General features: G+C 31.9%; 1 protein-coding gene across 1 annotated transcript in view; it reads right to left on the reverse strand.

Annotated features, from left to right (window-relative positions):
* Nucleotides 1-3948: 3948 nt before the first annotated feature.
* Nucleotides 3949-27302, reverse strand: part of LOC114332074 (uncharacterized) — a 127420-nt gene continuing 104066 nt past the window's right edge. The window contains exons 11-12 of the mRNA XM_028281783.2: nucleotides 26168-26368; nucleotides 3949-4745 (exon numbers count right to left, since the gene is read on the reverse strand). Of these exons, the coding sequence (XP_028137584.2) occupies nucleotides 3990-4745; nucleotides 26168-26368 (957 nt within the window). The 3' untranslated portion in view covers nucleotides 3949-3989. The remainder of the gene's footprint in view (nucleotides 4746-26167; nucleotides 26369-27302) is intronic.

Genomic DNA, 27302 nt, shown 5'->3' on the forward strand with positions numbered 1-27302 from the left:
TAGAAAATCTACAATTTGTCCATAAATGTATGGGTCGGCACTGCCGACCCTGACCGGCCGCCACTGGTACGGGAACACTGGAACAGGGGAAGTTTTAACCCACGAGTAGTCGCGCGGTGAGATAGAATCTCAATTTTTATCCTTTTTCGCGATAACTTGATGAAAAATTTTGCAATTTTGAAAAAGTTTCTAAGTGCCTCGAGGAAGGGTGTAGTAATGCGTAGGAATTATTTTTTTTTCTTCTTCTTCTTTTTGTGGAATTTATGGCTTTGGGGAGAGCCAATTAGCTTTAACCCGCGAGTAGTCGCGCCGTTAGATAGAATCTCACATTTCATCCTTTTTCGTAATACAGTAGAACCTGTCAGTAACGGCCACTAAAAATGAAACAGCTATTGGCCGATATAGAAAGGTGGTCGCTATTGCCAATTTTTGTAGTCTACATATAATTGGTTTGGGAAATTTTTAAACTGGCCGTTAGGACAGGTGGCCGATGTTGGCAGGTGGCCGTTAACACAGGTTTTACTGTACAGTAAAATTTGTCAGTAACGGCCACTAAAAATGAAAGAACTATTGGCCGATATAGAAAGGTGGACGGTATTGCCAGTTTTTGTAGTCTACAAATAATTGATTTGGGAAATTTTTAAACTGGCCGTTAGGGACAGGTGGCCGATGTTGGCAGGTGGTCTTTAACACAGGTTTTTTTAATAAAATTGTTAGAAATATATATTTTCAATATAAAAAGTAGATAAAAATAGTACAAAATAAAAATTTGTTTTAAATTCGTATTTTGAGATAGAATCTCACACGCGACTATTGACGTTACAGAAGTGAGCGCGACTACTCCCGGGTTAATTGTGGAACAGGTTACAGGTTTCGAACGTCAGACTACGAAAACGTCCCATGTATTTTGTCGGACAGAACTTCCAATTGATTTGTTACTCTTTCATTAAACGGTCATGCATAAATCAGACTGCTATTTACCACCAACATAATCCTGTCATTTGACATGTTCTACGTGTCCGACTTATTAAATTGCCCAACATATATCTGTCAGGCAACCATTTTTTCATATATATTAAATAAAGTTTGCTATTGAATAAACTTAAAAACAATCTGCTAGTTGTCACAATCATAAATTTGTCAGGATGACACGTTCCACAAATAAAATCACCGAAATGAATTTCGACTCAATTCAAGCTTTCTGCTTAACCCAGGTATAACATACCAAAAGGCACCGCCAGGAAAACATTCTACTTTGCGGTTCAGAGAGCCCATATGAAACGAGTCTTTGTACTCTATGCAGAGTATGGCATTAACAAAATAAGAAAAACTACGGTTTCGTTTTGATTAAAATCTGTCTTCCTCCATCCCCCGATAGCACTATTTCTAGGTCTACCTGTTGTCAAGGAGGCTCTAAGGAAGACAGATTTTTACCATTCCGACCGTAGATTGTCGATATAAATTAAAATAATTTATATCGCAGTATGGATAGAACGCCCTCTAACGGGGAATAAGCGAAATGAATTTCGACTCAATTCAAGCTTTCTGCTTAACCCAGGTATAACATACCAAAAGGCACCGCCAGGAAAACATTCCACTTTGCGGTTCAGAGAGCCCATATGAAACGAGTCTTTGTACTCTATGCAGAGTATGGCATTAACAAAATAAGAAAAACTACGGTTTCGTTTTGATTAAAATCTGTCTTCCTCCATCCCCCGATAGCACTATTTCTAGGTCTACCTGTTGTCAAGGAGGCTCTAGGAAGACAGATTTTTACCATTCCGACCGTAGATTGTCGATATAAATTAAAATAATTTATATCGCAGTATGGATAGAACGCCCTCTAACGGGGAATAAGCGAAATGAATTTCGACTCAATTCAAGCTTTCTGCTTAACCCAGGTATAACATAACAAAAGGCACCGCCAGGAAAACATTTCACTTTGCGGTTCAGAGAGCCCATATGAAACGAGTCTTTGTACTCTATGGCATTAACAAAATAAGAAAAACTACGGTTTCGTTTTGATTAAAATCTGTCTTCCTCCATCCCCCGACAATCCATATCTGTCTTCCTCCATCCATATCGACAATCTACGGTCGGAATGGTAAAAATTTGTCTTCCTTAGAGCCTCCTTGACAACAGGTAGACCTAGAAATAGTGCTATCGGGGGATGGAGGAAGACAGATTTTAATCAAAACGAAACCGTAGTTTTTCTTATTTTGTTAATGCCATACTCTGCATAGAGTACAAAGACCCGTTTCATATGGGCTCTCTGAACCTCAAAGTGGAATGTTTTCCTGGCGGTGCCTTTTGGTATGTTATACCTGGGTTAAGCAGAAAGCTTGAATTGAGTCGAAATTCATTTTGCTTATTCCCCGTTAGAGGGCGTTCTATCCATACTGCGATATAAATTATTTTAATTTATATCGACAATCTACGGTCGGAATGGTAAAAATCTGTCTTCCTTAGAGCCTCCTTGGCAACAGGTAGATCTAGAAATAGTGCTATCGGGGGATGGAGGAAGACAGATTTTAATCAAAACGAAACCGTAGTTTTTCTTATTTTTTTTAATTAAAATCACGTTCCACAATTAAAACTTCCCGTGTTCCAGTGATCCCATACATCAAAGTTTGTTCGACTAGACACCGTTAAACTATTAACAAATTTTCAGCTTGCTATTGATAAACTTTTTTTGGTACGCGGGATCCAGGCCGCGTACAACTCTTATAAGTCTTATGAGACTAGTGCCAATCAATTGAGTTTTTACTTACGGAAAAAATCAAACAAGATAGAACTTTTATAATTTCATTAAGAAACACAAACAACACAGAAAACAGATCAAAAAGTTCTACTCCAAAAGGGGTGTTTAAAATTTTTTATTAAACAAATGAATTGCGAAATTAATTGTTTTTTTAAATACCTACGAATATATAAATTTTAGAAAAAAACTCCCTTAACCATTGAAAAATTCAGAAAATTTTACACAAAAATAGGCTGTCCCAAAAGTAGCGGAACGGTCGAATATTTCGCGGAATGAACATCGGATCGAAAAACTGAAAAATACGTGCTCAATAATTTTCAGAAATCTATCGAATGACACCAAACACGACCCCCCCTCCCCTACTCCACTACCTGAAGGTGGGGTGGGAGATAACTCTAAAACCTTAAATAGAAACCCTCAGTATTTATTGCAGATTTGGATTTCTTACGTAAAAGTAAGCAACTTTTATTCGAGATATTTTTTGAATTGTGGATAGATGGTGCTATAATCGGAAAAAATGATTTATCGTGATACCACAGGCAAATTATAAAAAGGGTCTAATTTGCAGATTTGGATTCCTCATGAAAAAATAAGTAACATTTATTCGAAACATTTTTTAGAATTGTTGATAGATCTCGCTACAATCGGAAAAATACGATTTGCTAGCGCCATCTATCAGCAATTCTAAAAAAATTTCGAAAAAATATTACTTATTCTTTCATGAGAAATCCAAAACTGCAATAAAAAACGGGGGTTCCTATTTAAGATTTTAGAGTTACCTCCCACCCCACATCCAGGGTGTGAGTGGCGGGGGGTAGTGTTTGGTATCGTGATAGGTTTTTGAAAAATATTAAAAACATGGTTTTTTGGTTTTTCATTTGCAATTGTATTTCTCGAGATATTAGAACGTTTCTATAATTTACCTATATGGTATCACCATAAATCGTTTTTTCCGATTATAGCGCCATCTATCCACAATCCGAAAAAAGTCTCTCGAATAAGCGTTACATACTTACTTTTACGTAAGGAATCCAAATCTGCAATAAAAACTGGGGTTACGATTTAATATTTTAAAGTTACCCCCATCTCAATCTCAAACGAAGCAGTTAAAACCATTTTTAAGACTTTTGTATAATCATTTTCAAAAAAAGATGGTGTACTGGGGACTATTAAATAAGAATAGAAACCAAATTCTAAAAATATTTTATTAAATAAAAACAAAAATAAATTACATTAACGATGATAATTGACTTGTAATAATTTTTAAATCGGAAACATTTTTTGAAGACAACTTTTCAGTCTTTAAGGCTCTCGTTAAACATTTTATTTCTCCTTTAATCCTACACAATACTTCATCTATACCATCATCTTCATTTCCTTTGGAGTCTTCGACAGCTACCACTGGAGGATCCATTTTTGACTTCGGCCTATGTTTGTAATCTCTAAGTTTAACAGCGTGAGTTGCAGTCTGTTCTTCTATATTATTGTTAACTTGAATAGGATCAACGTTTTGTACAGATTTTCTAAAGGCACAATTATCTCTATTTTGATGAGGTACATCAATATCTAACTTTAATTTTTTAGCTGTGTGTGTATGTGTCCTCATAACGCAGTTATGTCTATATTTTAATTCTCCGATGGAATTAAAATAGTTTGTATTAAATTTCTGCTTTTCTACATTTTTTCTCAAAAAATTTGAAACCAACTCCACTATCTCGTTGTTACCACAGTTCATTAAAGTGTTCTTGACGATTTCCTCTTTTCCATTTTGTACGAGCACTTCTAAAAGTTCTAAAACAGTCTGTTTAACGACGTTATTAGAGTTAAGTAAATTGGATAAAATGGTGACAATTGTCCCGAAAATTCTACGGCCATCTTGACCTAATAACTTGTTTTTATTTACATAGCAAAACGATCGGAGTGCAAAACATACGTGTATTTTGAAGAATTCATTCGATGAGAGGAGTGCCAGTTGGTTTAATATCTGTAATGGAAAATTAACTTCAATATACAGTCAACATTGTAGCGCAGTAAATGAACGAGAAATACGGCGATACCGGGTAATTTTCAATGTCATTATCGAATTGCATGAAAATTTGGATTTAGGTTCTACTTACCCTCCACTTCAAAGTTGGACTTGTGCCGGTGGTTGCTTTTACTTGGGGGTAAAAGTCCCCCCCCCCTTCTCAGGGGTGAAAGAACATACGTTTAAAGTAAGTCCGGAAATGGATGAATTGACTAATTCTAAGCAACTTTTGTTCTATACAGGTTCTAGTACCGGTCATAGGCGTCCGTTTTGGGTAGGACAACAGTTATATTATCGCATAACTTTTTTGTTTTTAATTTTTAAGCATTTTTGAGTCTGGATTATTAAAACGTAAGGTATTATAGTACTAAAAGGTACTCTACTTTAAGTCGATAGGATACACCGTTTTCTAGAAAATTCGATGTGAAAATTTTTCGTTTTTTGAATATAAAAAAAATTAAAAAAAAAACTGTTTAGCAAAACGAAAACTGGTACGTTTATTAATATTCCAGAGATGAATCGATTTCATTAATTGCGACTTTCTAGTACCGCTCATATGCGTCCGTTTTGGGTAGGTCAACGGATATTTTATCGCATACCTACTTTTTTTGTCTTAAAATTTTTAAGAATTTTTGACACTAAATTATGAAATTATGAGGTATTCTAGTACTTAAAGTTACTCTTGATTTAAGTTGGTAAAATACATGGTTTTTTTTTGAAAAAATTTTTCAATTTTTTTCAAACTCAGGAAACAAAAAATTTTCAAATCGATTTTTCTAGAAAATGGTGTATCCTACCTACTTAAAGCAAGAGTATCTTTCAGTACTAGTATCACAATCACCTCACAATTTAATAATCCAGTATCAAAAATCTTTAAAAGTTAAAGACAAAAAAGTTATGCGATAAAATAACCGTTGCCCCACCCAAAACGGACGCCTATGACTGGTACTAGAATTTCACAATGGATGGAATCAATTTATCTCTGGAAGGTTAATATCTGTACCAATTTTCGTTTTTCTAACTAGAAGCGTTTTGGAGGTATTTAAGAAAAACTAATTACAAGACGCCATCTTCAAAGAGCTCTAGCTCCCTTAGGAAGCATTTTCGGACTAGGTGAATTTGCTTAAATTGTCTTAAAATTATCTGAGGAATCACCTGTCTTCATTTGTCGATAGAGTTTCTGGACACCCTGTATAGAGCTCTTTATCTAAGCCATTCTAAGCCAATACTTTTCAAGTTATTTGTGAGTAAAAATGTTTATTTTTCAACAAAAAAAAAACAAGTTTTCGGGCTGTTTTTCACAAATAACACAAAAAGTAAGTATTTTATCGAAAAAAAAATATTCTTAACAGAAATGTAGCTTATAAAAAATGAAAAAAATTGTCTATTTATGAGTCCATCGACCCAGTAAAAGTAAGTTCCTATTCGTTAAATTCCAAATCGAATATTTCAACTTGTTTAAAAAAGTGTTTAAAAATGCTTTATTTTTATTTTTTATAAAAGTTTCTAGCATTGAAACTAAGCGAGTTACGCTCAAAATAAAGTGGCTCCTTTTTTTAATAAAAAAAATCGTGAAAATTTTACCCTGTTTAGCACCTTAAATGAAATTAATTATTACCACTTTATACTTTAATCAACTTTTGTATTTTTTATATGACCTGTAAGTTTCACCGGTTCAAAGTGATTATTTTTGAAAGGGTTCTAGTTGAAAGGGCTTGAACGAGTCACTAATCACGAGTGTATGCAAACTTTGAAAGGCCATATCTTAAGAGCTTCTTCTTCTTGGTGCGACTAGGATTACTCCTGTTTGTCTGCCTCTTATTCTGTTTCAGTTGTTGTTGATTGGACATTGTCTTTCCATCTTTTCGGCGGCATTCCAATGGGTCTTCTGTTAATCGGCTTGTTGTTTTTGCAGATGTTCGCTAATCTATCTCATCCCATTCGGTTTACATGTTCGTTCCAGTTTTTTTTCTTTTTTTTTTAATCCATCTGTTAATATTTTGAATTTTGCATTGTTCTCGTATACTTCTGTTGCTTTGTCTGTCTCTTAATGATATGCCCGCTATTGATCTTAATACTTTCATTTTGTTGTTGTTGATTTATTGTTTCATCTTTCTTCTATCGGTCCTTGTCTCTGCTACATATGTTAGGATTGGTCTTTCTGCTGTCTTGTATATTTTCATTTTGCTTTCCGTGGTCAGATATTTGTTTCTCCATATGGTTTCTCGGAGCTATCTTAAAAGCGTAGGCGCAAACTTACTTTACTTTTTCGTGTCTGGATCCGACTACAGTATTTCTGCCCAATATCGGGCTACGTCTACACCCTTTGTATTTGCGAGCCATAAATCATCGAGGGAGCACTGTGATGGGCAAAGTCTGCATACTCTCAGACGTTCCACGCTCTGTATTTCCCCACATTCACAAAGTGCGTCGTTATCTGTCTTGATGCCCCATTTAATAAGGTTTTGTTTTACAGGGGCAACACCTGTGCGTATTCAGTTGAGTGTCCGCCAGGTTCTCCAGTCCAGGTTCATTCCATTAGGTCGTTCTGGATGTAGGGGGAACAGTTCGGGTGGTTCGACGCTGATATTTCTCATAAACCTTTTCCTTGATTTAAGTCGGCTGATTCCTGGCGGTTCGTCAAACCCGTATAATTGGTGCCTTTCATCGAAAGTTTGCCTGAACTTTTCCATATATTGTGAGGCGCATCTACGGTCGTCTGGTGATGCGAATCCAGCTGCCCGGTACAGTAATGGTAGAGAGGTAGGCTTCATACAACCGGTAATTATTCTACATGTTTCATTTAACGCCGTGGTGACTTGTTGGGCGTGTCTAGATCTACCCCAGACGGGACAAGCATATTCCCCTGTTGAGAAACATAAGGCCTCAGCTGTTGACTTTAAGACCTGGGGTTTGCACCCCACTTGCTCCCTAAAAGTTTCCGAAGAAGGTTGTTTCTCGTAGAAACCTTTTGTCTTGTGCACTGACAGTGGAATTTATACGTTAGTGACCGGTCTAGTATCACTCCAAGATATTTGGGCCTATCAGTATGTTCCAAGCGTTGTCCCTCCCAAGAAACATTCAGTTTTACATGCGCCACAATATTATTAAACCACAATAGTAGTAATAAAACCACAATATTATTCAAAAATGATTTTTATTAACGTTTCGACGATTTTAAATGATTTTTATTTTATTATATATCCATGTATTATTGATATTATTTATAATTGAAACAAAATTATAGTAAAGTCAGAATTTGGTATTAATTTTGAGAGTAAATTAAATGTAAGACCAAATACTTACGATGTCGGGATAGTATCACGAGGTTTTTCCTGGTTTTCCCTCGTGATTTACTTTCAGTAAAGTCGTCCCAGGAACGCAACTCATAAATATTGGCAATATCATTTTAAAGTCTTCTACTTTAAAATGTATCATATTATGTATCTGAATTGCCGATATAAATGAGTCAAATTAAATAAATTATTAGAAGAATTTTTTTACTAAGCAACAACATTTTTGTTTATGTTAGTAGTATTTTCTATTTTGACAACGGTACCCGATTTGGGCGTCGAAACGTTAATAAAAATCATTTTTTAATAATATTGTGGCTTATTTCCCATTATAAATAGTTACGATTGTTTGTTTTGCCATTCAGAAGCAGTTGGTCGGCTATCTGATTTGGCGTTATTGCACACGGCTCTTTCACCTCTGTGGGATCACCATTAAGTTTTTTGATCATATTCCAAGCCTGCTTACTACTGTGCGTCATATCCATTTTACTTAAAGTCTCGCTCCACCGTTCTTGTCTGGAGGCGCTTAGTATTTGCTGCAGTCTCTCCCCTATCTCTGCCGTAACTTCGCTAAATGGGTCTTTACTATATTCTTCGGTGTACTTTGTCATAATGTCATTTGCTTCATCGTTCAGACCAGATATGTAATGTTGTTGACATCCTCTGGGTATGTGTTTACATGATGTTCGTTTTACAAGTTTGACGAACGCATCATAGTTTTTGGGGATCGGGACTATATTTTTCACTTGTGTTTCCAATTCATCAGTATATTTTTCCCAGTTCGCCTTTTTGAAATTAAACCTTCGTTTGAAAGGGAATTTGGGAGCTTTTATAGCGCTGTATACGGATTTTCCCACGGGCCTATGTTTTGTCTTTGGTGTTTTGTCTTTTGTAGGCGCAAAATTTCGGACCAATACTTTTTAAATGCATTCATCTTTTTTCGAATCCTGGGAAAACTAATAAGTTATTTTTATAATGTTTATTTTAATAAGTTACAGGTGTGAAAAGAAGAGAAAATTGAGTGTGATTTTTATTTTCAAATATCTCATTCAAAGAAAATTTTTGTTTATTCTAAGGGACTTTCTGCCCTCGGTAATAATGTAATCTGTCATTCTGCGTTTATATTTTTCAAAAATACTTATTAATTTTCTCAGGATTCGAAAAAGTTGAATGCGTTTAAAAAGCATTGGCCGAAAATTTTGCGCCTAGGCTCTTAACCAATTTTTGTCTTACATAAAACCACAATAAAACCAAAATATTTATAAAAGCAAAACCTACATTTATTTATTCTTTGAAATGTTTCGTATCAATAATACTTTTTTTAGTTTTGAAAAAAGGGCGTTTTTCCAAAATTAAAACAATATTTTTTTACTATAAAACCAATTTTTTTTAAATAAGCACTTTGAACCGGTCAAACATACAGATCATACTTCTTTCAGATTCATACACTTTGCTTTTATTGGGCGATAGACTTCATGAATACACAAATTTTTTAATTTTTTTATAAGCTACATTTTTGCTAAGAATATTGTTTTCGATAAAATTCTTACTTTTTGAGCTATTTACAAAAAAGCCGCCTAAAAACGTGTTTTTTTTTGTGAATTTGATGGCCTTGGCCAAGCCAATTAGCCAGACATTTGGTTATTTTAAAAATAAACACAGTGCAACCGAAGAATTTTTCTGTATTTCTAACACTAAATACTACATATAGGGGAGTGCAATTAGAACGAAAACATGCATTGTTTAGGAATAATTCAAACAAGCTTATATTTTTCTAAACCTTTTTTTGTTAGTTTATATACATGTTAAAGTAAAAAGTTCTACTCGCAGATTTGGCCGCTAATTGTTTATTAATTGTTTAAATAATAACAATTGTTTTGTATAAATAATTTTTTCTACAAATGTGTTAAAAATGCAATTTTTAGGAAGAATTTTAAGAAAATTTAAAAATGCGCTCTATAATTTGATCTTATTTTTTTCACCCGTCCAACTTTTTGAAAGTAGAAATAACACTATATTAAGAGGTATTGTAAAAGAAAAACAATGCATTTAAATTCTGGTGAATGAGGGGTTAAATGAGTGTACTTCTCATTTTTCCTTAAAGTACATTAGTCATATATTTTTTTGCACCATATCTCGCTTAGTTTGAATGTAACCGACATTTAACGGTGCTCGTTTTAAAGGCCTTTTCTACTCCTTACTCTTTTTACCTACCATATCTCTTTTTGTATTATAAATAGAAAATTTACGAAGGAACGAATCTCTTTGTTATTTATAATTAAAAAAAAATTTTATATAGTGTTTTTAGTTTGATGCATAGTTTTTAAGGTATTCACAAAAAACCGTCCGAAAACGTGTCATTTTTAAATGAAAATGGACAATTTTCAACTACGCATAACTCAAAAAGTATTGAGTTCTCAAAAAAAAAAGTATAGATCAGTTTTTGCTTAAAAATAGGTTCTCTAGCCACTTCCAAGCTTATTTTGACCAATACATTTTCCACCCCCTTGAAGGGGTGGGAATTGCCCCAAGATAAAAGCGCCATAGTATATAGGGTAGATTTTGTTTCTTGAGCTATTCCCTACTTACTGTGAAAATATCAAGTACATCGATGTAGTAGGATGGAATTCGGAGCCAAATACCCTCATTGACTGCCCTATAATAATGCTCTGCTATGATCGCGTGAGAGGGGACACACACAAGATTCTAGCAAAATTTCAATTTTCTGTAGCTTTTCGAGTTTTTGAGTTACAGCAACGAGTTTTATGTCATTGGAAAAATAATTTTACATTCTTTCAAAATATGTAAAAATATACAGGGCGTATGTAAAAAATTAAGATTTTTTTTTCATTTCCGGTTAAACCGGAAGCCATATTGTGGGTTAAATTTATTGTGCTAATAGATAATAAATTACTATATATGTCTGCCAAATTTCAAATTTTAGTTTCTATTACAGAGGTAGTTACGGGCACTCGAATATTTTTTTATAAAAAATTCATAACTCCCCTCCTATGAGGAGTTAAAAAATCTGACCAATGTTATTCAATTTACTGATAGGATATCAAAAATATATCAAAAAATAAACAAATTCCTTGGAGTCATTTTTGAGAAAATTTAGTTCAAATTTATGTCAAATTTTGACCCCTTAAATATAGGCAACCCATAACTTTATCTGAAAAACGATAATATTCTTGTTATAGCTTATCTTTAGGCTATATAAATGTTTTTTCAAATTAAATTTATCTTAAACAAGTTTTTAGGTTGGTAGGGAAATGAATCGGGTGGGCGGTCGGCCATGCTGGCCGCCATTTTGGATTTGGAAATGTCAAATTCCGTGTTTCTATTTACCTATCGATGAGCTAACTTTAAGTTAAATTTCATTCGTTTCGGTCAAAATTTGCAAAAATGGGCCCCAAATAACCCCCCTATTTCGGCCCCCCTTTGAGAGGTTTTTTCAAAAGCTTAGTTTCTCGACAAAATTCTCTTAAACTTACTCATACCAAATTTCATCGAAATCGGTCCAGTAGTTTTTGCTGGGCGGTGGCGACATACGTACATACTTCCGACATGTTTTTTATATTTGCTTTTTAGACTCAGTGGGACTCAAAACGTCGAAAAAAAGTGAAATCTGAAAAAAATTTTTTGCACGATCCTATAACTTTATCTATTATACTCATACTGCGTATGTAGTACGATAAAGTAAAAAATATAAAAATGGAATGTCAAGTTAAAGTAAAAGTTTTTGTAGATATTGTCCTGTAATTACGTTTGTAGAAAAAATATTGTATGATATGCGTGTTAAAAAGTACATTTTTAAGGCACTCATGTGAATTGCAGAACTCGCTATCGCTCATTCTGCAAACTTTCACATGCGTACCTTAAACGTGTACTTTTAACACTTATATCATAAATAACTATTAAAAATATAGTTCAATTCATCATTTTACTTTGATAAAATATGTTTCTATTTTGTTTTTGAATATGCTGAATCAGAATATGGCATTAGGTACAATTTGAAAATGATTATAGAGAAGCTCTTATACAGTATGTTTGCGTAGCTAGGAACCACATGGAAAACTTTTTTATTATCAATTTTACGAAAAAAAGTTATTCTTCATAAAATGCTCTGGATAGTCAAAAATCTAAAACTCAACCATCAGTTATCAAATTTTATCAATTTTATACGAGTTATGTCAAAAATATGAATTCCGTTAAAGAGTACAGTACCTTTATATTCCGGAATATCAAAAAATGCTGTTAGGAAAAGTTGTTTGTAATTAAAAACTATGTGTTAATATACAATTACATCATTCTAATAAAAAAAAATTCAATTATTTCTCAAATTACGGATAGCAATCATCATTTTATTACAAACAGGCATGATAACTATTTTATTATCAATTTTACGAAAAAAAGGTATTGTTCATAAAATGATCTACCTGGGTAAAATCTAAGATACAACCATCAGATATCAAACTTTTTCAATTTTATACGAGGTATGTAAAAAATATGAATTTTTCTTAAGAGTAAAGTGCCTTTATTATTCACAATATTTTAATTAGAAGGATATAATTGAACACTGAAACATATTTTTTAATTAGAAACAACTTTCTTTCATAACAATTTTCGATATTGTGAAAAATGAAGGTACTTTACTCTTGAGTGAAATTCATATTTTTTGACATACCTCGTATAAAATTAATAAAATTGGATATTTGATGGTTGCATCTTAGATTATATATTGCGGAGTATTTTATAAAGAATAACTTTTTTTTCGTAAAACTGGTAATAAAAAAGTTATTAACAGGTTCCAAGTTACGCAGACATACTGTAAGAGCTAAAAAAATTTTTTTGTTGAACATTTATTATTGTTGAAGCTTATTATTAAATGTATTTTAGGTAAGTTTTACAGAAAAAAGTTTTGATCACTTTGTTTAACTATTTTTTTAGCCGGTAATTTTCGGTTTTTGTATTACATTTTTGTTATCTTTCTTAATTTTCTCAAAGAGAAATATGTAGTTTAATTCATTTCTAAAGTAAAATAATTCAGTGCATTTTAAAGATTGCATCTTAAGCTTTAAAAAGCACCTATAAAATTGTAATAAATCTGTTCAAACTTGAGTAATACCGTCTTAAAGTGGTGGTAATTCTGTAAAACTACGAAGTTTTCAAAAATTACATTTTTTGAGACGTCATATCATTTGAATTAAATTTTTAAGATTTTTTTTAATGAAACATCGTTTAGTAAAATGTTTGAAAGGTAAGTTGTGCAAAATTGAGAGTTTTATAAGAAAAATTGTATTAGTTACACATTTTTAAATCATTTTTAAACAAAATTCATGTAAGTCTCACTTTCCGCCCACACCGTACTTATGCCCATACATTTTATTTCTTTTTATTATAACCATAAGATAGCTTAATTATTCTTCTTTCATGTCCAATTTGTAAAATTTCATTTGATTCATTAGTTAAAGAATTACATTAAAATAAATCAACCGTGCACTTTTCCGAACGCTAGTTTACAGTGCGCCAATGTTTGTGAGAAGGGTGACTTTATAAATAAAAAATTATAGAAGCTACAGATTTAATTTTAGAAAAATTACAGTTAGATACATAAATACATACATTGTATTATATTTAGATACTTGTGGCATATTTTAAAAATGAAAGTAAAATTATTAACTCATTAATCGTAAGCTTTGTTTTTGATTTATTTATGGACAGCCTTGCTTCAAAAGTCACTCATTCTATTCGTTCTAACAGCTCTATTGCACCAAAAACTCGTACTCGAACAGAAGCTTCAACTAACAAAGATATGCTTCTTTTCATGAGCATTTTTCGTCACAAGTGCGTCACAAATGATAGAAAAAAAGGTAAGTCCGTGATAATATACATTTTAGTGACATGACATTTTAGTTAAATCTGACAGTTGTCACATTTTATTTGCAATTTGGCATAAAATCAAATCAATTGTGTTTATTGCATTTATAAAATGGTATTTTCTTTGATTTGTATAGTTTTATAAATTGAACAGATTATATTTGTAGATATATTATATAATTCGTAAATAATTTTTTTCGATTATAGCGCCATCTATTGACAACTAGAATAAATGTTATAAATGTCACCGACGAAATGTAATCACCGACGTGCGTTTTTTTTTGTTACATGCAATTTAATGCGTTAGGAAGAAATCGAAAAACTGTGACGCACTGAAAGATCCTCATGAGAAAAAGCATACTCATGTTGTACTGAGCATAACGCTCATTTGGTCGTCGGATTACTCTTAAACGTCGATCGCAATTATAGAGGCAAACCTGGATTCATCTGTAAACAGAACGTTTTCCCAGTCGTGTTCCAGTTTACGTGTGCTCGAGCAAATTGTAATCTAGCTCTGCGGTGGTATGCAGTTAATGCTGGGCTGTAGCTGATCTTCGAATACGCAAGTCATGTTCTACAAACGTTTCCTCGCGGAATCAATGCTGGGTTGGATATTATGAACTGCACTAAGTTCCGTTAAAAGATACTTTGACGCGCTAAATCGTGCGCCTAAAGGTCATAATTTAATAAAACTGTCTTGAACGACCGTTTAACTCGAAGTCTACCTTGTCTGGGATATCTGCTATAGTCGTTCATTTGTCTAAAGCGTTGAACAATAAGGGAAATTGATGTATATGAAACTCCCAACCTCCCATCTATAGCATGGTAGCTAAGCCCTTTGCTGTGTAAGTACAAATTCCTTGTAGCACGTTCCATTTTCACCAAAAAGAAAAAATTACGGATTTAATTGAAACTTTAAATAATAAATCTACTAGAACAAACCAGTCACCTTTTGACTGTTAACAATTTGATATCTATCAAATTGTTAATTTCTCATAGCTTACCTTAGGCTCGATTATTAAACTAAGCAGAAAATATAGATTTATTGACGAAAAACATGGCTAGTTGTTAACGCACCTAACTTTTTTATTATCCGACATAAGCGAATGAATCCAAAAACAAAATGTTAAGAAAGCCTAAGGCCACAATCGAGTTTTAATTTCAATATTTTATATAGGCTAGAATAGTCCACAGGGTGTCTCGAACTTTGAGGAAATAACACAGTATGATTGTTATACCCGGTATACAATGAAATTTGCCTCTCCAGCATCAATATTATTACGTCGATATTCTTAAAGGATAAGGCTATAACATACTAATAATCACTAAAATCGGACAACAGGTTTAGGAAATTCGAGACATGAAAAATGTCCAATTTTTAAGGTGGTGCGTTAATTTTCCTGTTTAGTGTATTTTGAATTTTTTTTGTTTTTTTTTACTACGCTAAGACATGAAAAATAAACATTTTCACTAGCAAATAACTCAAAAAGTATTGACTTACTTAAAAAACTCTATAGAACGAAAGTTGCTTAGAATTAGTCAATTTATCCATTTAAGGATATATTTTAAACTTATGTTTTTTCACCTCCTAAAAGGGGTGAAATAAAAATCAAATAAAAACAACCAACGGCACAAGTCTAATAATGAAACGTTAATAAAATAATTTTTTTAGTAAAATTGTGGCTTATTTCCCGTTTAGAAAAGTTAATTACAAAAATGTCACAAAGAAATAGCTTCAGAACAACATGAAGTAGAGGGTAAGAGGAACCTAAATACAAATTTTCAAGTAAATCCGTCGTAACACTAAAAATTACACTCCAATATGGTAATTTACTGGGCTATTGATTATGTTCAAAATAAGAGAGCTAAACGGAAACACAACGTTAACGGGATTTTATTATCTCATATGGTTAACGGACCTCTAAATTTGAAAAAACCGCGGAGTGCTACCATCTAAATGGGTGCCTTTTTGAGAAAGGGGTGAATTAGTCCCTAGGTACAGGGCGAATTAGGGCGAGTTCTATGCACTTTTGGTACAAACACGTCTACAGGAAAATTGTTCCAGGTTAAATTTACTATCAAAATATCACATTTTAAAGTCAAAAATATTTACTTTTTACAAAAATATATTCAAAAGAAAAGCAAGAGAAAAACACGAAAGAAAGCAATTTTGTTTTTTGCCCCAAAACTGTTTTCCACGGTGATATAGGTATAGGCATTGCTTCAGCGAAAAATAACCTCAATCCTTCCTCTTTAAAATGACGTTTAGGAGAAATCTCCACGATTTATAGTTTCCGAAATAGGATTTTTCAAAGTTCGGTGCTCATAGAATTTTTGGACCATTTTCCCCATTACTTCGCTAACATTGTTCTGTAACTTTTTTCTACGCATTTCTAGGTATATGCCATGGTGCATTTAGTAAAAAGAGAAGCCAATTACCTTTATAATGGTCTACTGTATAAGTTGTACGACTATTTTTAAGCTCTGCTTTTTCAAGGTTTTATACTTTTAATGATTTTTGATATTTCTTATGATTATTTTTTAAATTTCTCATTATGACTTTTTTTTTGTACATTTAGGTATCTACATTGTGGAATAAAAAAAAGCTTACTTTTTTTACTTTAAAATGGTGTATTGCAAAAAATTCTAAGACTACTTTTAAACAAGATATCCGTAGAATATCCAAAGGTATCCGTATTCTGAGAAAAATTTTAAAATTTTTTATTTTTTCAATTAGAAGAATATAATTGCATATTGGAACATAATTTTTAATTCCAAATAACTTTTCTTAATAACACTTTTCGATATTGTGAAATAGAATGGTACTTTACTCTTGAGCGAAATTCATATTTTTTAACATATTATTATTATTATTATTATTATTAAAGAAGGAAAAGGAGCCGAGGTCTAGGACCTATATAGCTCCATTTTACTAAAAAGAACTATGCAAAAAGAAACCTAAACTTAAGACTACATACGACTTATAAATTAATTTAATTTAAGAAAAGAAAAATTATTGTTCCCGTGGTACAGAACTAAAAGAGTCATATTTATTTTTGAAGCAATTTACAGATACAGCTCCGACGACGTCGTGTGGAAGTGAGTTCCAGGTATAAAATATTCTATTGGATATAGAGTTCTCACGACATTTACTGTGAAACTGTTGTCTGGCTAATTTGTATGGATGACCCCGCAATCTAAGGTCGTTACTCAAAGGGAAGAGATGTGATAGATCTATCCCAAACCTTCCCTGTAACGCTCTATAAGCAATTATTAAATCCCCACGAAGTCGTCGGTCCATAAATGTAGGATAATTTAAGTAGGTTAACCGTTCTTCGTAGGAAGGACGACGACGGCCATAAGGAATTCTTGTTGCCCATCTTTGCACAGATTCAAGTCGATCAGAATCCCTTTGCCAGTCGACATTCCACACGGGTCACTACATACCTCGTACACTATTGATAAAATTTGACAATTGATGATTGTATATAGGTTTTAGACTATACAATGCATTCTATAAGGAATAATTTTTTCATAAAGTTATTAATAAAAAAGTTTTCCATTTGGTTCCAACTTAGTGGCACCTATTGCATGTGTATATGTCACATTTTGATAAAGCATATCTAGTTTAAAAATCGTCCTAGAATTTTTTATCATACACCATTTTAAAGTAAAGAAAATATGCTTTCTTTTTTATTGCCCAATGTATATACCTAAATATACAATAAAAAAAGTTATAACGAAAAATTTAAAAATAATCGTAAATAATATAAAAAACCATTAAAATACCTATATCCCCGTGGAAAAAAGGTATAGGGCAAAAAACAAAATTGTTCTTTCGTGTTTTTCTCTTGCTTTTCTTTTGAATATATTTTTGTAAAAAGTACATATTTTGACTTTAAAATGTGATATTTCGATAGTAAATTTAACCTGGAACAATTTTCCTGTAAACGTGTTTGTACCAAAAGTGCATAGAACTCACCCTAATTCGCCCTGTGTCTAGGGACCAATTCACGCCTTTCTACACAACGCACCCCTTTAAATGGTAGCACTCCGCGGTTTTTTCATATTTAGAGGTTCATTGACTATATGAAACAATAAAACCCCGTTAACGTTGTTGTTCCTTTCTAAAATACATAATCAATAGCCTATAATGGGCTACTATTGTTACAGTTCCTATGAGAATTAGGGCATAATTCTAAACGGTCAATTGCATTTAGTATGTGCGACTTATTCGAATAGATGACGTCAAAAATATAAATATCTATTTGTATTAAATATATTTTTAAAAACTTTGGTAATAAGTCTAATGGGTGCTGCACTATCGAGTGGGAGATGGGAAAGCGTGTTAATGATAATGTTTCTAATGGTTGTTGCATTGTCAGGCGGAATATAGTAAATCCCACATGTTTTTGATTTGAAAGAAGCGATTACTGTCTCCCTTATTACTTTAGGTAAAAATATATGTAGGTTATTCGAAGGGCACTCCAATTAGCAATTAATAAATAAATATTAGGTACCAAATAATAAATTTAAATTAACAATTAACCGGTAGTGTAAATAATATATTTATGAGTATAGTGGATTCCAAACCCTTTTTTCAGTGCGTCATTCATTTTGACGTCACATAAGATTTTAAGAATGTCGCAAATCATTACATGACACTTTAGTTAAATCTGACAGTTGTCAGAATATTTATATTTATATAAACATCAATATTTTTACAAATATTTGTCAGAATATTAATATTTAAAATATTTTACTGTAAAAATAAATATAAAATCAAATTTCACTATACAATGTCCGAATTACCAATAACATAAAATATTTATATTTACGTCGTTAAAAAATACTAACCTAGAAATTACAATTGATTGTCATTTTACCATATAATCGATTGTTTTTGTGTCAAATTATCTTTACTCGCCTCATTGATTGGTTATCTATTTAGAATATTGTAATTGCCAACCAATTATACCCGTCAAGGAATACATAATTTTCTAAGTTAAATGTATAATAATCACAGAGGTACGTTTTTCTCTGTCACTTCCAACTGTAATGCGTTAGAGAGAATTCAATAATCTGTGACGCACTGAAAAAAGGATTTGGGACGATCTATAATTATCAATATAGTGCCCATGTGGGCTACATCGAATTTTGTAAAAAAACAATCACTTTGTTATAGCGAATACATTGTTTAAACTGTCAACGACGAAGACACGTGGAAGACACCAGAAGATCAATCAAAGGAGATTGTAAGAAACCAAATAGGCTATGTATTAGTTAGACAAAGATACAGGGGCGCAATTTTATCAGCAAAAACATGTTTATGGTATGTTTAACAGTAAATGGTTGAGTTCAATTAGTTACCACTATAAACATCCTGGATTAACCGATAATAGTATAAAAGGCCCGGTTTCAGGTAAAATTTAAATATGTTTTCTGGTAAAATTTCTTTGCTTTATTATGGGAGTACCGTCTAGTCAGTGTTAATTGTCAAAAGACCAACTCTGTCTACCTCGGTTGCTTATCGCTCCGGGTGGGTCTTAACAATGGGCCAGGTCATATAAATTTAATAATATTTACGACCGCATTAATTGAACCATTTACTGTTAAACAAACCATAAGTGCCGACATAGGATCAGATCACAACCCAGTAGTTACCAAAATTAGGCTCAAAATGACAATAATAAAACGAAGAACAACAGATGAACAAATCGAAACACGTAAATAATTAGGAAACCACTATTAAGACAACGCCTGACAGATAAAATCAATAATCGATTAATGAATTTTATAGAACAAATTCAGCAAAATTATGATACGGATACAAAATGGTTAGTAATAAAGACAGAAATAGATCCAAGTCAAAAAAGAAATTATGACACCAATCAGATATAAAAAGAAATAATGGATGACGGAGGAAATTTTAGATTTAATGGAAGAAAGACGTCAACATAAAAACAGATAACCAGATGTACATAAAAGATGAAGGTGAAAGGTGGAAAAAGGGGGAAGAAATGCAGTTCAATAGAACTCTTCAGAGCAGCGGAAGATAGAGTAAGTATAGTGATGATGATATGCAACCTCCTATTGGGAGACGGTACTTAAAGAAGAAGAAGGCTACATCGGTCTTACTTGATTATGAAATTTCGTTGCTGTCGTCATTTACGTTTCTTGGTTTCGTTGCCATTAACATTGAAATAGAACCAACAGTCCAAGCTGTGGGTGAAAAATAGGTCGATTTCAGGATATAATTCAGGACTTTTGAAACCTATCAGGTATTATATTATATTATATAAAGGACGATGCCAGGAATAAATTCCACTAAAATGTAACCAAAAATTTTGTGCGCTTTTTTATTTATGACGTTTTTCATTTGTTAAATTTGAAATTTTTAAAGATTTTTAATTTTGCAGCTTAGGATATTCATTTTAGAGAAAAACTTTTTAATAGAAAGTTGCAGTAAATTAAAAAACCTACAATTTGAGCTTTAATTGCATTATTTATTGTCAAAATAACTTTTTTATCCTTTAAGGTTTTAAAATAGATCTTTCACTTGCAAACATAACAAAAATTTGTAAAGCCCGATTGGCGAACTTATTGCTTAGATATTATAAATTGTTTATCCCGAGAGGTCAAATGTCTAAGGCTATAACTTTTTGAAAAAAAAAAAAATCCTAGAGAGTTAATCCTCGATTCACTCTCCTTCTAAAGACTTATATTTTCATATTGTGATGTAAATAAAAAATGCGTAAAACATGTTTTAACTTCTTATTTTCGGGTTTGAAAATAAGTGGACAAATTTCATTAGGGAGTGACTTTCCTGAGTTTTTTTGACCGAAAAAAAAAAAGAGAACAACTTTATTTTGAACGTAACTTGCCTACTTTTAATGCTAGAAACTTTTTTAAGATACAAAAATAAAACTTTAAAAAAAGTTGTAATGAGTTTTCCCCAAGAAGTGCTTCGTTTTTTGGTTATTTCACGTTGAAATATTAGATTTGTAATTTGGCGAGTATGAACCTATCTTTTATTACTTAGAACTCTTCTTTTACTGTGTCTAGGGATCTCCTATCCTACACCATTTTTTTTTAGTTTTTTATGGGCTATATTTTTGTTGGGAATATTTTTTCGACAAAAGACTTACTTTTTGAGTTATCTGCAAAAAACCGTCTGAAAATGTGTTTTTTTTTTGTTAAAAACTGAACGTATTTACTCGCAAATAACTCGAAGAGTGTTAACTTAGTGAAAAAATGCTATAGAACAAAAGTTGCTCAGAATTAGTCAGTTTATTCATTTCCGGACTTATTTTGAACGTATATTTTTTCCCCTCCACAAGGGGTGAAATTCACCCCCAGGGCAAAAGCTCACATCGGCCCAATATCACTTTTTTTTGACATGTTATCTATGTGTATGCCAATTTTCATGTCAATCCAAGCGGTTCTTCACAAATTTGGAGCAAAAACCGTGATTCAATGTACTATAACTTGCTAAGGGCAACCGACACAATAAATCACAATCGTAAAGAAAAATAAATCTCTACTCCACTTTAAAAATCATTTTTAATAATTAAATGTAATTTTCTTTTAAATTATTTTTTATTTTAAGATAATATAAGTATGTATTTCTTTAGTCAATGACTGTGAAATAATTTATTAATTGTTATAAATAAAGTCTAAACTACGATTTAAGAAAACAAAAACAATTATCTCGGCTTCAGTTGGTCGCAGAAAATTTTTATTTTGTAAAAATCTTCGTTTTGTGTTCAGCAACAATAATCTGTATGTTAGAAACTCATAAAATGTATACGACCGCTTCAGTTCTAAATAATGTTTATAACGAAATTTGTCCTCTTATTTTCAAACCCGAAAATAAGAGGTTGAAAAATGTTTTACGCATTTATTTACATCAGAATATGAAAATATAACTCTTTAGAAGGAGAGTGGATCTTGCATTAATTCTACGATTTTTTTTTTTTCAAAAAGTTGTAGCCTTCGACATTTGACCTCTCGGGATTAACAATTTATAATATCTAAGCAACAAGTTCCCCAGTAGGGCTTTACTATTTTTTATGTTTGGAATTGAAAGATCTTCATTTTAAAGCCTTAGAGAATAAAAAAAATTATTTTTACAATAAATAATGCAATTGCAAAAAACGACCATTTTGGACCTTTCGTGGCAATTTTGCAATAACAAATTAACGAAATTAAACTTGCCACAGCTCAAATTGTAGGTTTTTTAATTTACTATAACTTTCTATTTAAAAGTTTTTCTCTAAAATGAATATCCAAATTTAACAAATGAAAAACGTCATAAATTAAAAAAACTCTCAAAAATTTTGGTTACATTTTAGTAGATGTTATTCCTGGCATCGTCCTTTACAACACCTGATATGTTTCAAAAATTCCTGAATTATAACACGATTTTTCACCCACAGCCTGGGGCAATACGCATCATGAACCAGAAACTGAATACGCATCAGGAACTAAAACACTGACTACTGAAAACAGCAGAAATGAGAATTCTCAGAAGAATTACAGGAAACATACTTAGAGATCGAATAACGGGTGACGAGATCAGAACAAAATGTAATATACAGAGCATAAACGAGTCGACACTAAACAGAAAAAATTAATGGAACAATCACATCAGTAGAACACACAAGAGTCCTTAAATAGCAAGGTACAAATCACCAAGTGGTAGAAAAAGTATAGACCGACCGCGCAATCGCAATGGACAATCGTCCATAGAGGCAACAGCCCGCCAATGAAAAAACAAACTTGCTTATATAAAAGAAGAAGAGGAAGAAGATCATGTGTGCATATTTTAACCTCTGCTTTTGATGGATCGATAACACCTTACGACTCTTCCATAATATTTTTTTAATAAGAGAGTTCACACAAATTATATTGTTCTTCCATTATTTATTAATAAAAACGAGTTATATAAGATATATTTACAGATGAGAAAAATACAATTTCCTACGATTCACAATGATAGGAAAAGTAGAAGGAAAAGAAATTCAGGGACAAGAAAACGCGCGCGACTGAAGAATGCAAATGACTGGGAAGGAATGGACACGGACACCCATTCATTATTAAGAACAGTTCAGGATAGAGAGCAAATTTGCTGCAATTATTATCGATAATCTTCAGTAATGTAGAAGGTACCTTAAGAAAGAAGATTAATAAAAAGGTATTAAATTAAAGGTAGCAAATTATTTATACTGATACAGCAACCAATGATCGTGATAATGTTTATATCGTAACATGTCTGAATAAACAGGAAAGAAGATAATATATTGACGATCATGGGTATAAGACAGGAGATGAAGGAAGTCGTATGAGACGTAGTGATAAGCTTAACAAACTTATCACTGCGCCATGCAGCGACAGACAAAGAATAAATACATTACAACTAAACTAAAATCACAATCAAGATGCACTAGAAATAAACAAACCAAGACACGTTGAATGTTACAAGGAGCACTCCCAAATCATGATTTACAATGTACAGTATGGTGCAAATGTTTGGAATAAATTCGTTATTTCGTAAGCCAGCGAATTTAAGGAAAAATCCTGAAACATGTAGTTTTTTATTTTTAAATTATGATTTTTTGACATATATCATACTAGTGACGTCATCCATCTGGGCGTGATGACGTAATCGATGTTTTTTTTAATGAGAACAGGGGTCGTGTGCTAGCTCATTTAAAAAGTTATTCAATTCTCTAGTGAGTAATATAAGCATTAATATAATTATTTATAAAGTGTTCAACAAAAAATTTTTTGAATTAAAATAATTGACGGAAATAGAAGAATGTATGTTTATTATTTAATTAAAAACACATTCTGATGCTGTCAGAAAACAGAAAAAAATGTTTTTTGATAAATAAATATTGCTTTTCGCTTAATTTCAATGTTCGAGTAGCCACCCATCTGCCTCTTGACAGTTTGAACATTTAATTTAAGCTGAAAACAATGTTTATTTGTGAAATAATCATATTTTTCTGTTTTCAGATAGTAGTATGGTATAACTAGACCCAAATATCCAGACATAAAAAGTGAAAGTTATCATCCAACACCAAATTATTCTATACCTATGAGCTCGTAGGTAGAGGGCATAATTAAAAATTCGCGAGCGCCGGTAGTGACAAGTCTGTAAGCTTTTACTGGAAATTTGACATAAATGTCAAAGTGATTAATTTAAAACATTGAAACTAAAAACATTAATAGGAAATAATATTAGTTGGTCAAAGCTATGGTGTATATTTCTACCTTAAATATACTTCCGTTCTAAATACTGAATTTAAGTTTTTTTAATACTTCCTAATATGTAATTATAAATTAATCTAAGCGCCATCTACAAGATAATTGTGAAAGTATCCGAAATAAGAAATTAATATTTCATTAATAGAACGTTAAAATGATTAGCAAAATCTTTAAAAAATCGGTTACAATTTAATTACTTTTTTGCGTTGTAAATATTAAGCGATAACAATTAAATAATAAATTTAAAAATTACCGGTGAAAGTTGCATTAGTAATCCGCTAGGAGCGACACCAGCGAAGCTCAGAGCGTATATCGTTCACATAATGTTCAGAAAAAAATCACACCATTTTGAGCGTCGGGTTGGGGGGGAGAAATCGGTAGTTTTTTTCTATACAAAAATGTTCTACATTAAATTTGAAATAAAAAGGGCCTATGCATAATCCTTCTAAAATGAACGGTTTCAAAGTTACTGCGGTACTATAGTATAATTGGTCCAAAAAAAGGCCTAATCTAAAAATCCAAAGTAAAAGTTTTCCTCCAACACCAAATTGTTCTATATGGTCCACATATTGTTCAGTAAAAAGTTACACCATTTTGAGCGTCCGGTTTGGGGGGGGGGGAGATGGGGGAGAAATCGGTAATCGGTAAATTAGTAGTTTTTTTACGTTTTTCGTCAATATTTCTAAAACTATGCTTTAGCGTAAACAATGTTTTATACAGAAATGTTCTACATAAAATTTAAAACAAAAAAGGTCTGACACATAATTGTTATAAAATAACAGTTCCAGAGTTACGGACGGTGAAAAGTGGAGGTTTTCGATACTTTTTATATTCTTTGGGCAATTCCCTACTGATTTTCTTTAACAGAATTTGCTATCCCTAACAGTTTTATAAATCAAATTTGCTATTTCAGTGGCCGATGGTATGTGTAAGTGATAAGCCCTTGAAGAAACGTCAACCTCACCACCCAAAATTATCATCAATTGCCCAAAAAATATAAAAAGTATCGAAAACCTCCACTTTTCACCCTCCGAACTCTGGAACCGTTGATTTTATAACAATTATGTATATAGGACCTTTTTTGTTTTAAATTGTATGTATAACATTTTTGTATAGAACATTGTTTACGCTAAAGTATAGTTTTAGAAATACTGACGAAAAACGTAAAAAAACTATGTGGACCATATAAAACAATTTGGTGTAGGAGGATAACTTTCACTTTGGATGTCTGGGTTATGCCATCTTTTGGATCAATTCTATCATACTAATAGCAGAAGAATGTATTTTGAATTAAATAAATTAATTCAAAAATTTAATTAATTTAATTCAAAATAATTTTTCTTAGACACTCTGTATAAATAATTATGTTAATTTTTATATTACTGAATAGATAATTAAATAACCTTTCAAATAAGCTAGCATACTATCCCTATTCTCGTTTAAAAAAATAATCGATTACGTCATCACTCCCAGATGGATGACGTCACTACTATGATATATGTATATGTCAAAAAATCATAATTCAAAAATAAAAATCGGACTGTAACGAATTTATTCCAAACATTTGCACCATACCGTATATACATTGTATAAATCCCAAATCATGATTTACAAAGTTTATACATTTTAAATCGTGATTCGGGAGTACTCCTCGTAACATTCAAGTGTCTTGGTTTGCTTGCTTATTCCTATTAGTGCATCTTGATTGTGATTTTAGTATAGGCGAGAGTGAATTGAAAAGCAATACAATTATTTTTAAATAAGATTTGTATTTTTGTCAGGGTTAAATAATGGATAATAGTTTGAGCTCCGTGACCATATACGTATTTTGCATGTTAAAATTATGTTTTTGTTATAAAACTTGAGGATATTTATGGATAAGGTTACAATTAAAAACTAAAAACTATTTGTAAAGTTAAAGATAAGACTACTTACCGTATATAATTGTTTATTGTTGAATTCCGTCAAGTAATTATTCGTTATTTTACAAAAGCTTGCGATAAAATATTTAAATGTATCATTAGTATTATTGTGCAATGGTAACTCCAATATGCTTGCTATTGTGTTCACTAAATCCACATGAGACAAATTAAGCTCCTGATAGTTTACAGTTGACAGGGCTTCTAAATTTCCGACCTACATCAGAAATGGGGTATAATAAGAGAAGAGAAACAAGTTATATTTATCTAATAATACATCAAATACTATGCATAATGTATATAAATATTACAAAAAGATCATATTTCATCAAACAAATTTCATAGTTAAAGATAAAGATAAAGGCAGTTGTTTTTATTTGATTCAGAGTTGGAACACCATCTCCATAGAGCCTATATCAGCATCCCATGCATCCTCAATGAAGCTATGTAGTTACAACTCTGAAAGAAATATCAACAATCCTGCCTATTTAAGGGAAACCATCGCGATGCAATGATTACACCTTTTGAGACGCAATCCAGCGACATCTCTCGCAATGCGAGGAAAACAACGAAAAGCCCTAGATACAAAATTTACTACTTTTTAAACAATTAGAACAATTGAAATAAAAATATAATAAACAATATTTTAAATCTAAGACTTTTCGTTAATAAACTGCTTTCTGGCTGCATCCTGTATCTCCGGATTTTACAATATATAAGCACAAGAGACGACGAAATTAGGAGAAAGCAAATAGAGGACACTTTGGCCACGCATTTACCTTCTCTTCGTCAAGGAAAAAGGACCGAAAGACAGTTTCTATATACTCAAATCTGAGTAAAGATGAAAAAGATAAAGGCAGTTTTTGTTCTTATTTGATTCAGAGTTGGACCACCATCTCCATATAGCCTATTTCAGCATCCCATGCATCCTCAGTAAAGCTATGTTTTTTTTTTTTTTTTATTTAATGTTGTAATATTTACAATCTGTCCTCAACTGAGAACAATAGGTAAATTATTTGACAAAAATTGAAAATTTTGACCTGTAGAGGGAGATCCAGTGATCACCCTCTTTACATAAATTAAATTAAAACAAATTAAAATAAGTTTAGTTATCACAGATTATTCGAATCTTCTTGCTAGATCCACTACTT

Source organism: Diabrotica virgifera, chromosome 7, assembly GCF_917563875.1.
Source record: "Diabrotica virgifera virgifera chromosome 7, PGI_DIABVI_V3a".
Classification (NCBI taxonomy): Eukaryota; Metazoa; Arthropoda; class Insecta; order Coleoptera; family Chrysomelidae; genus Diabrotica; species Diabrotica virgifera.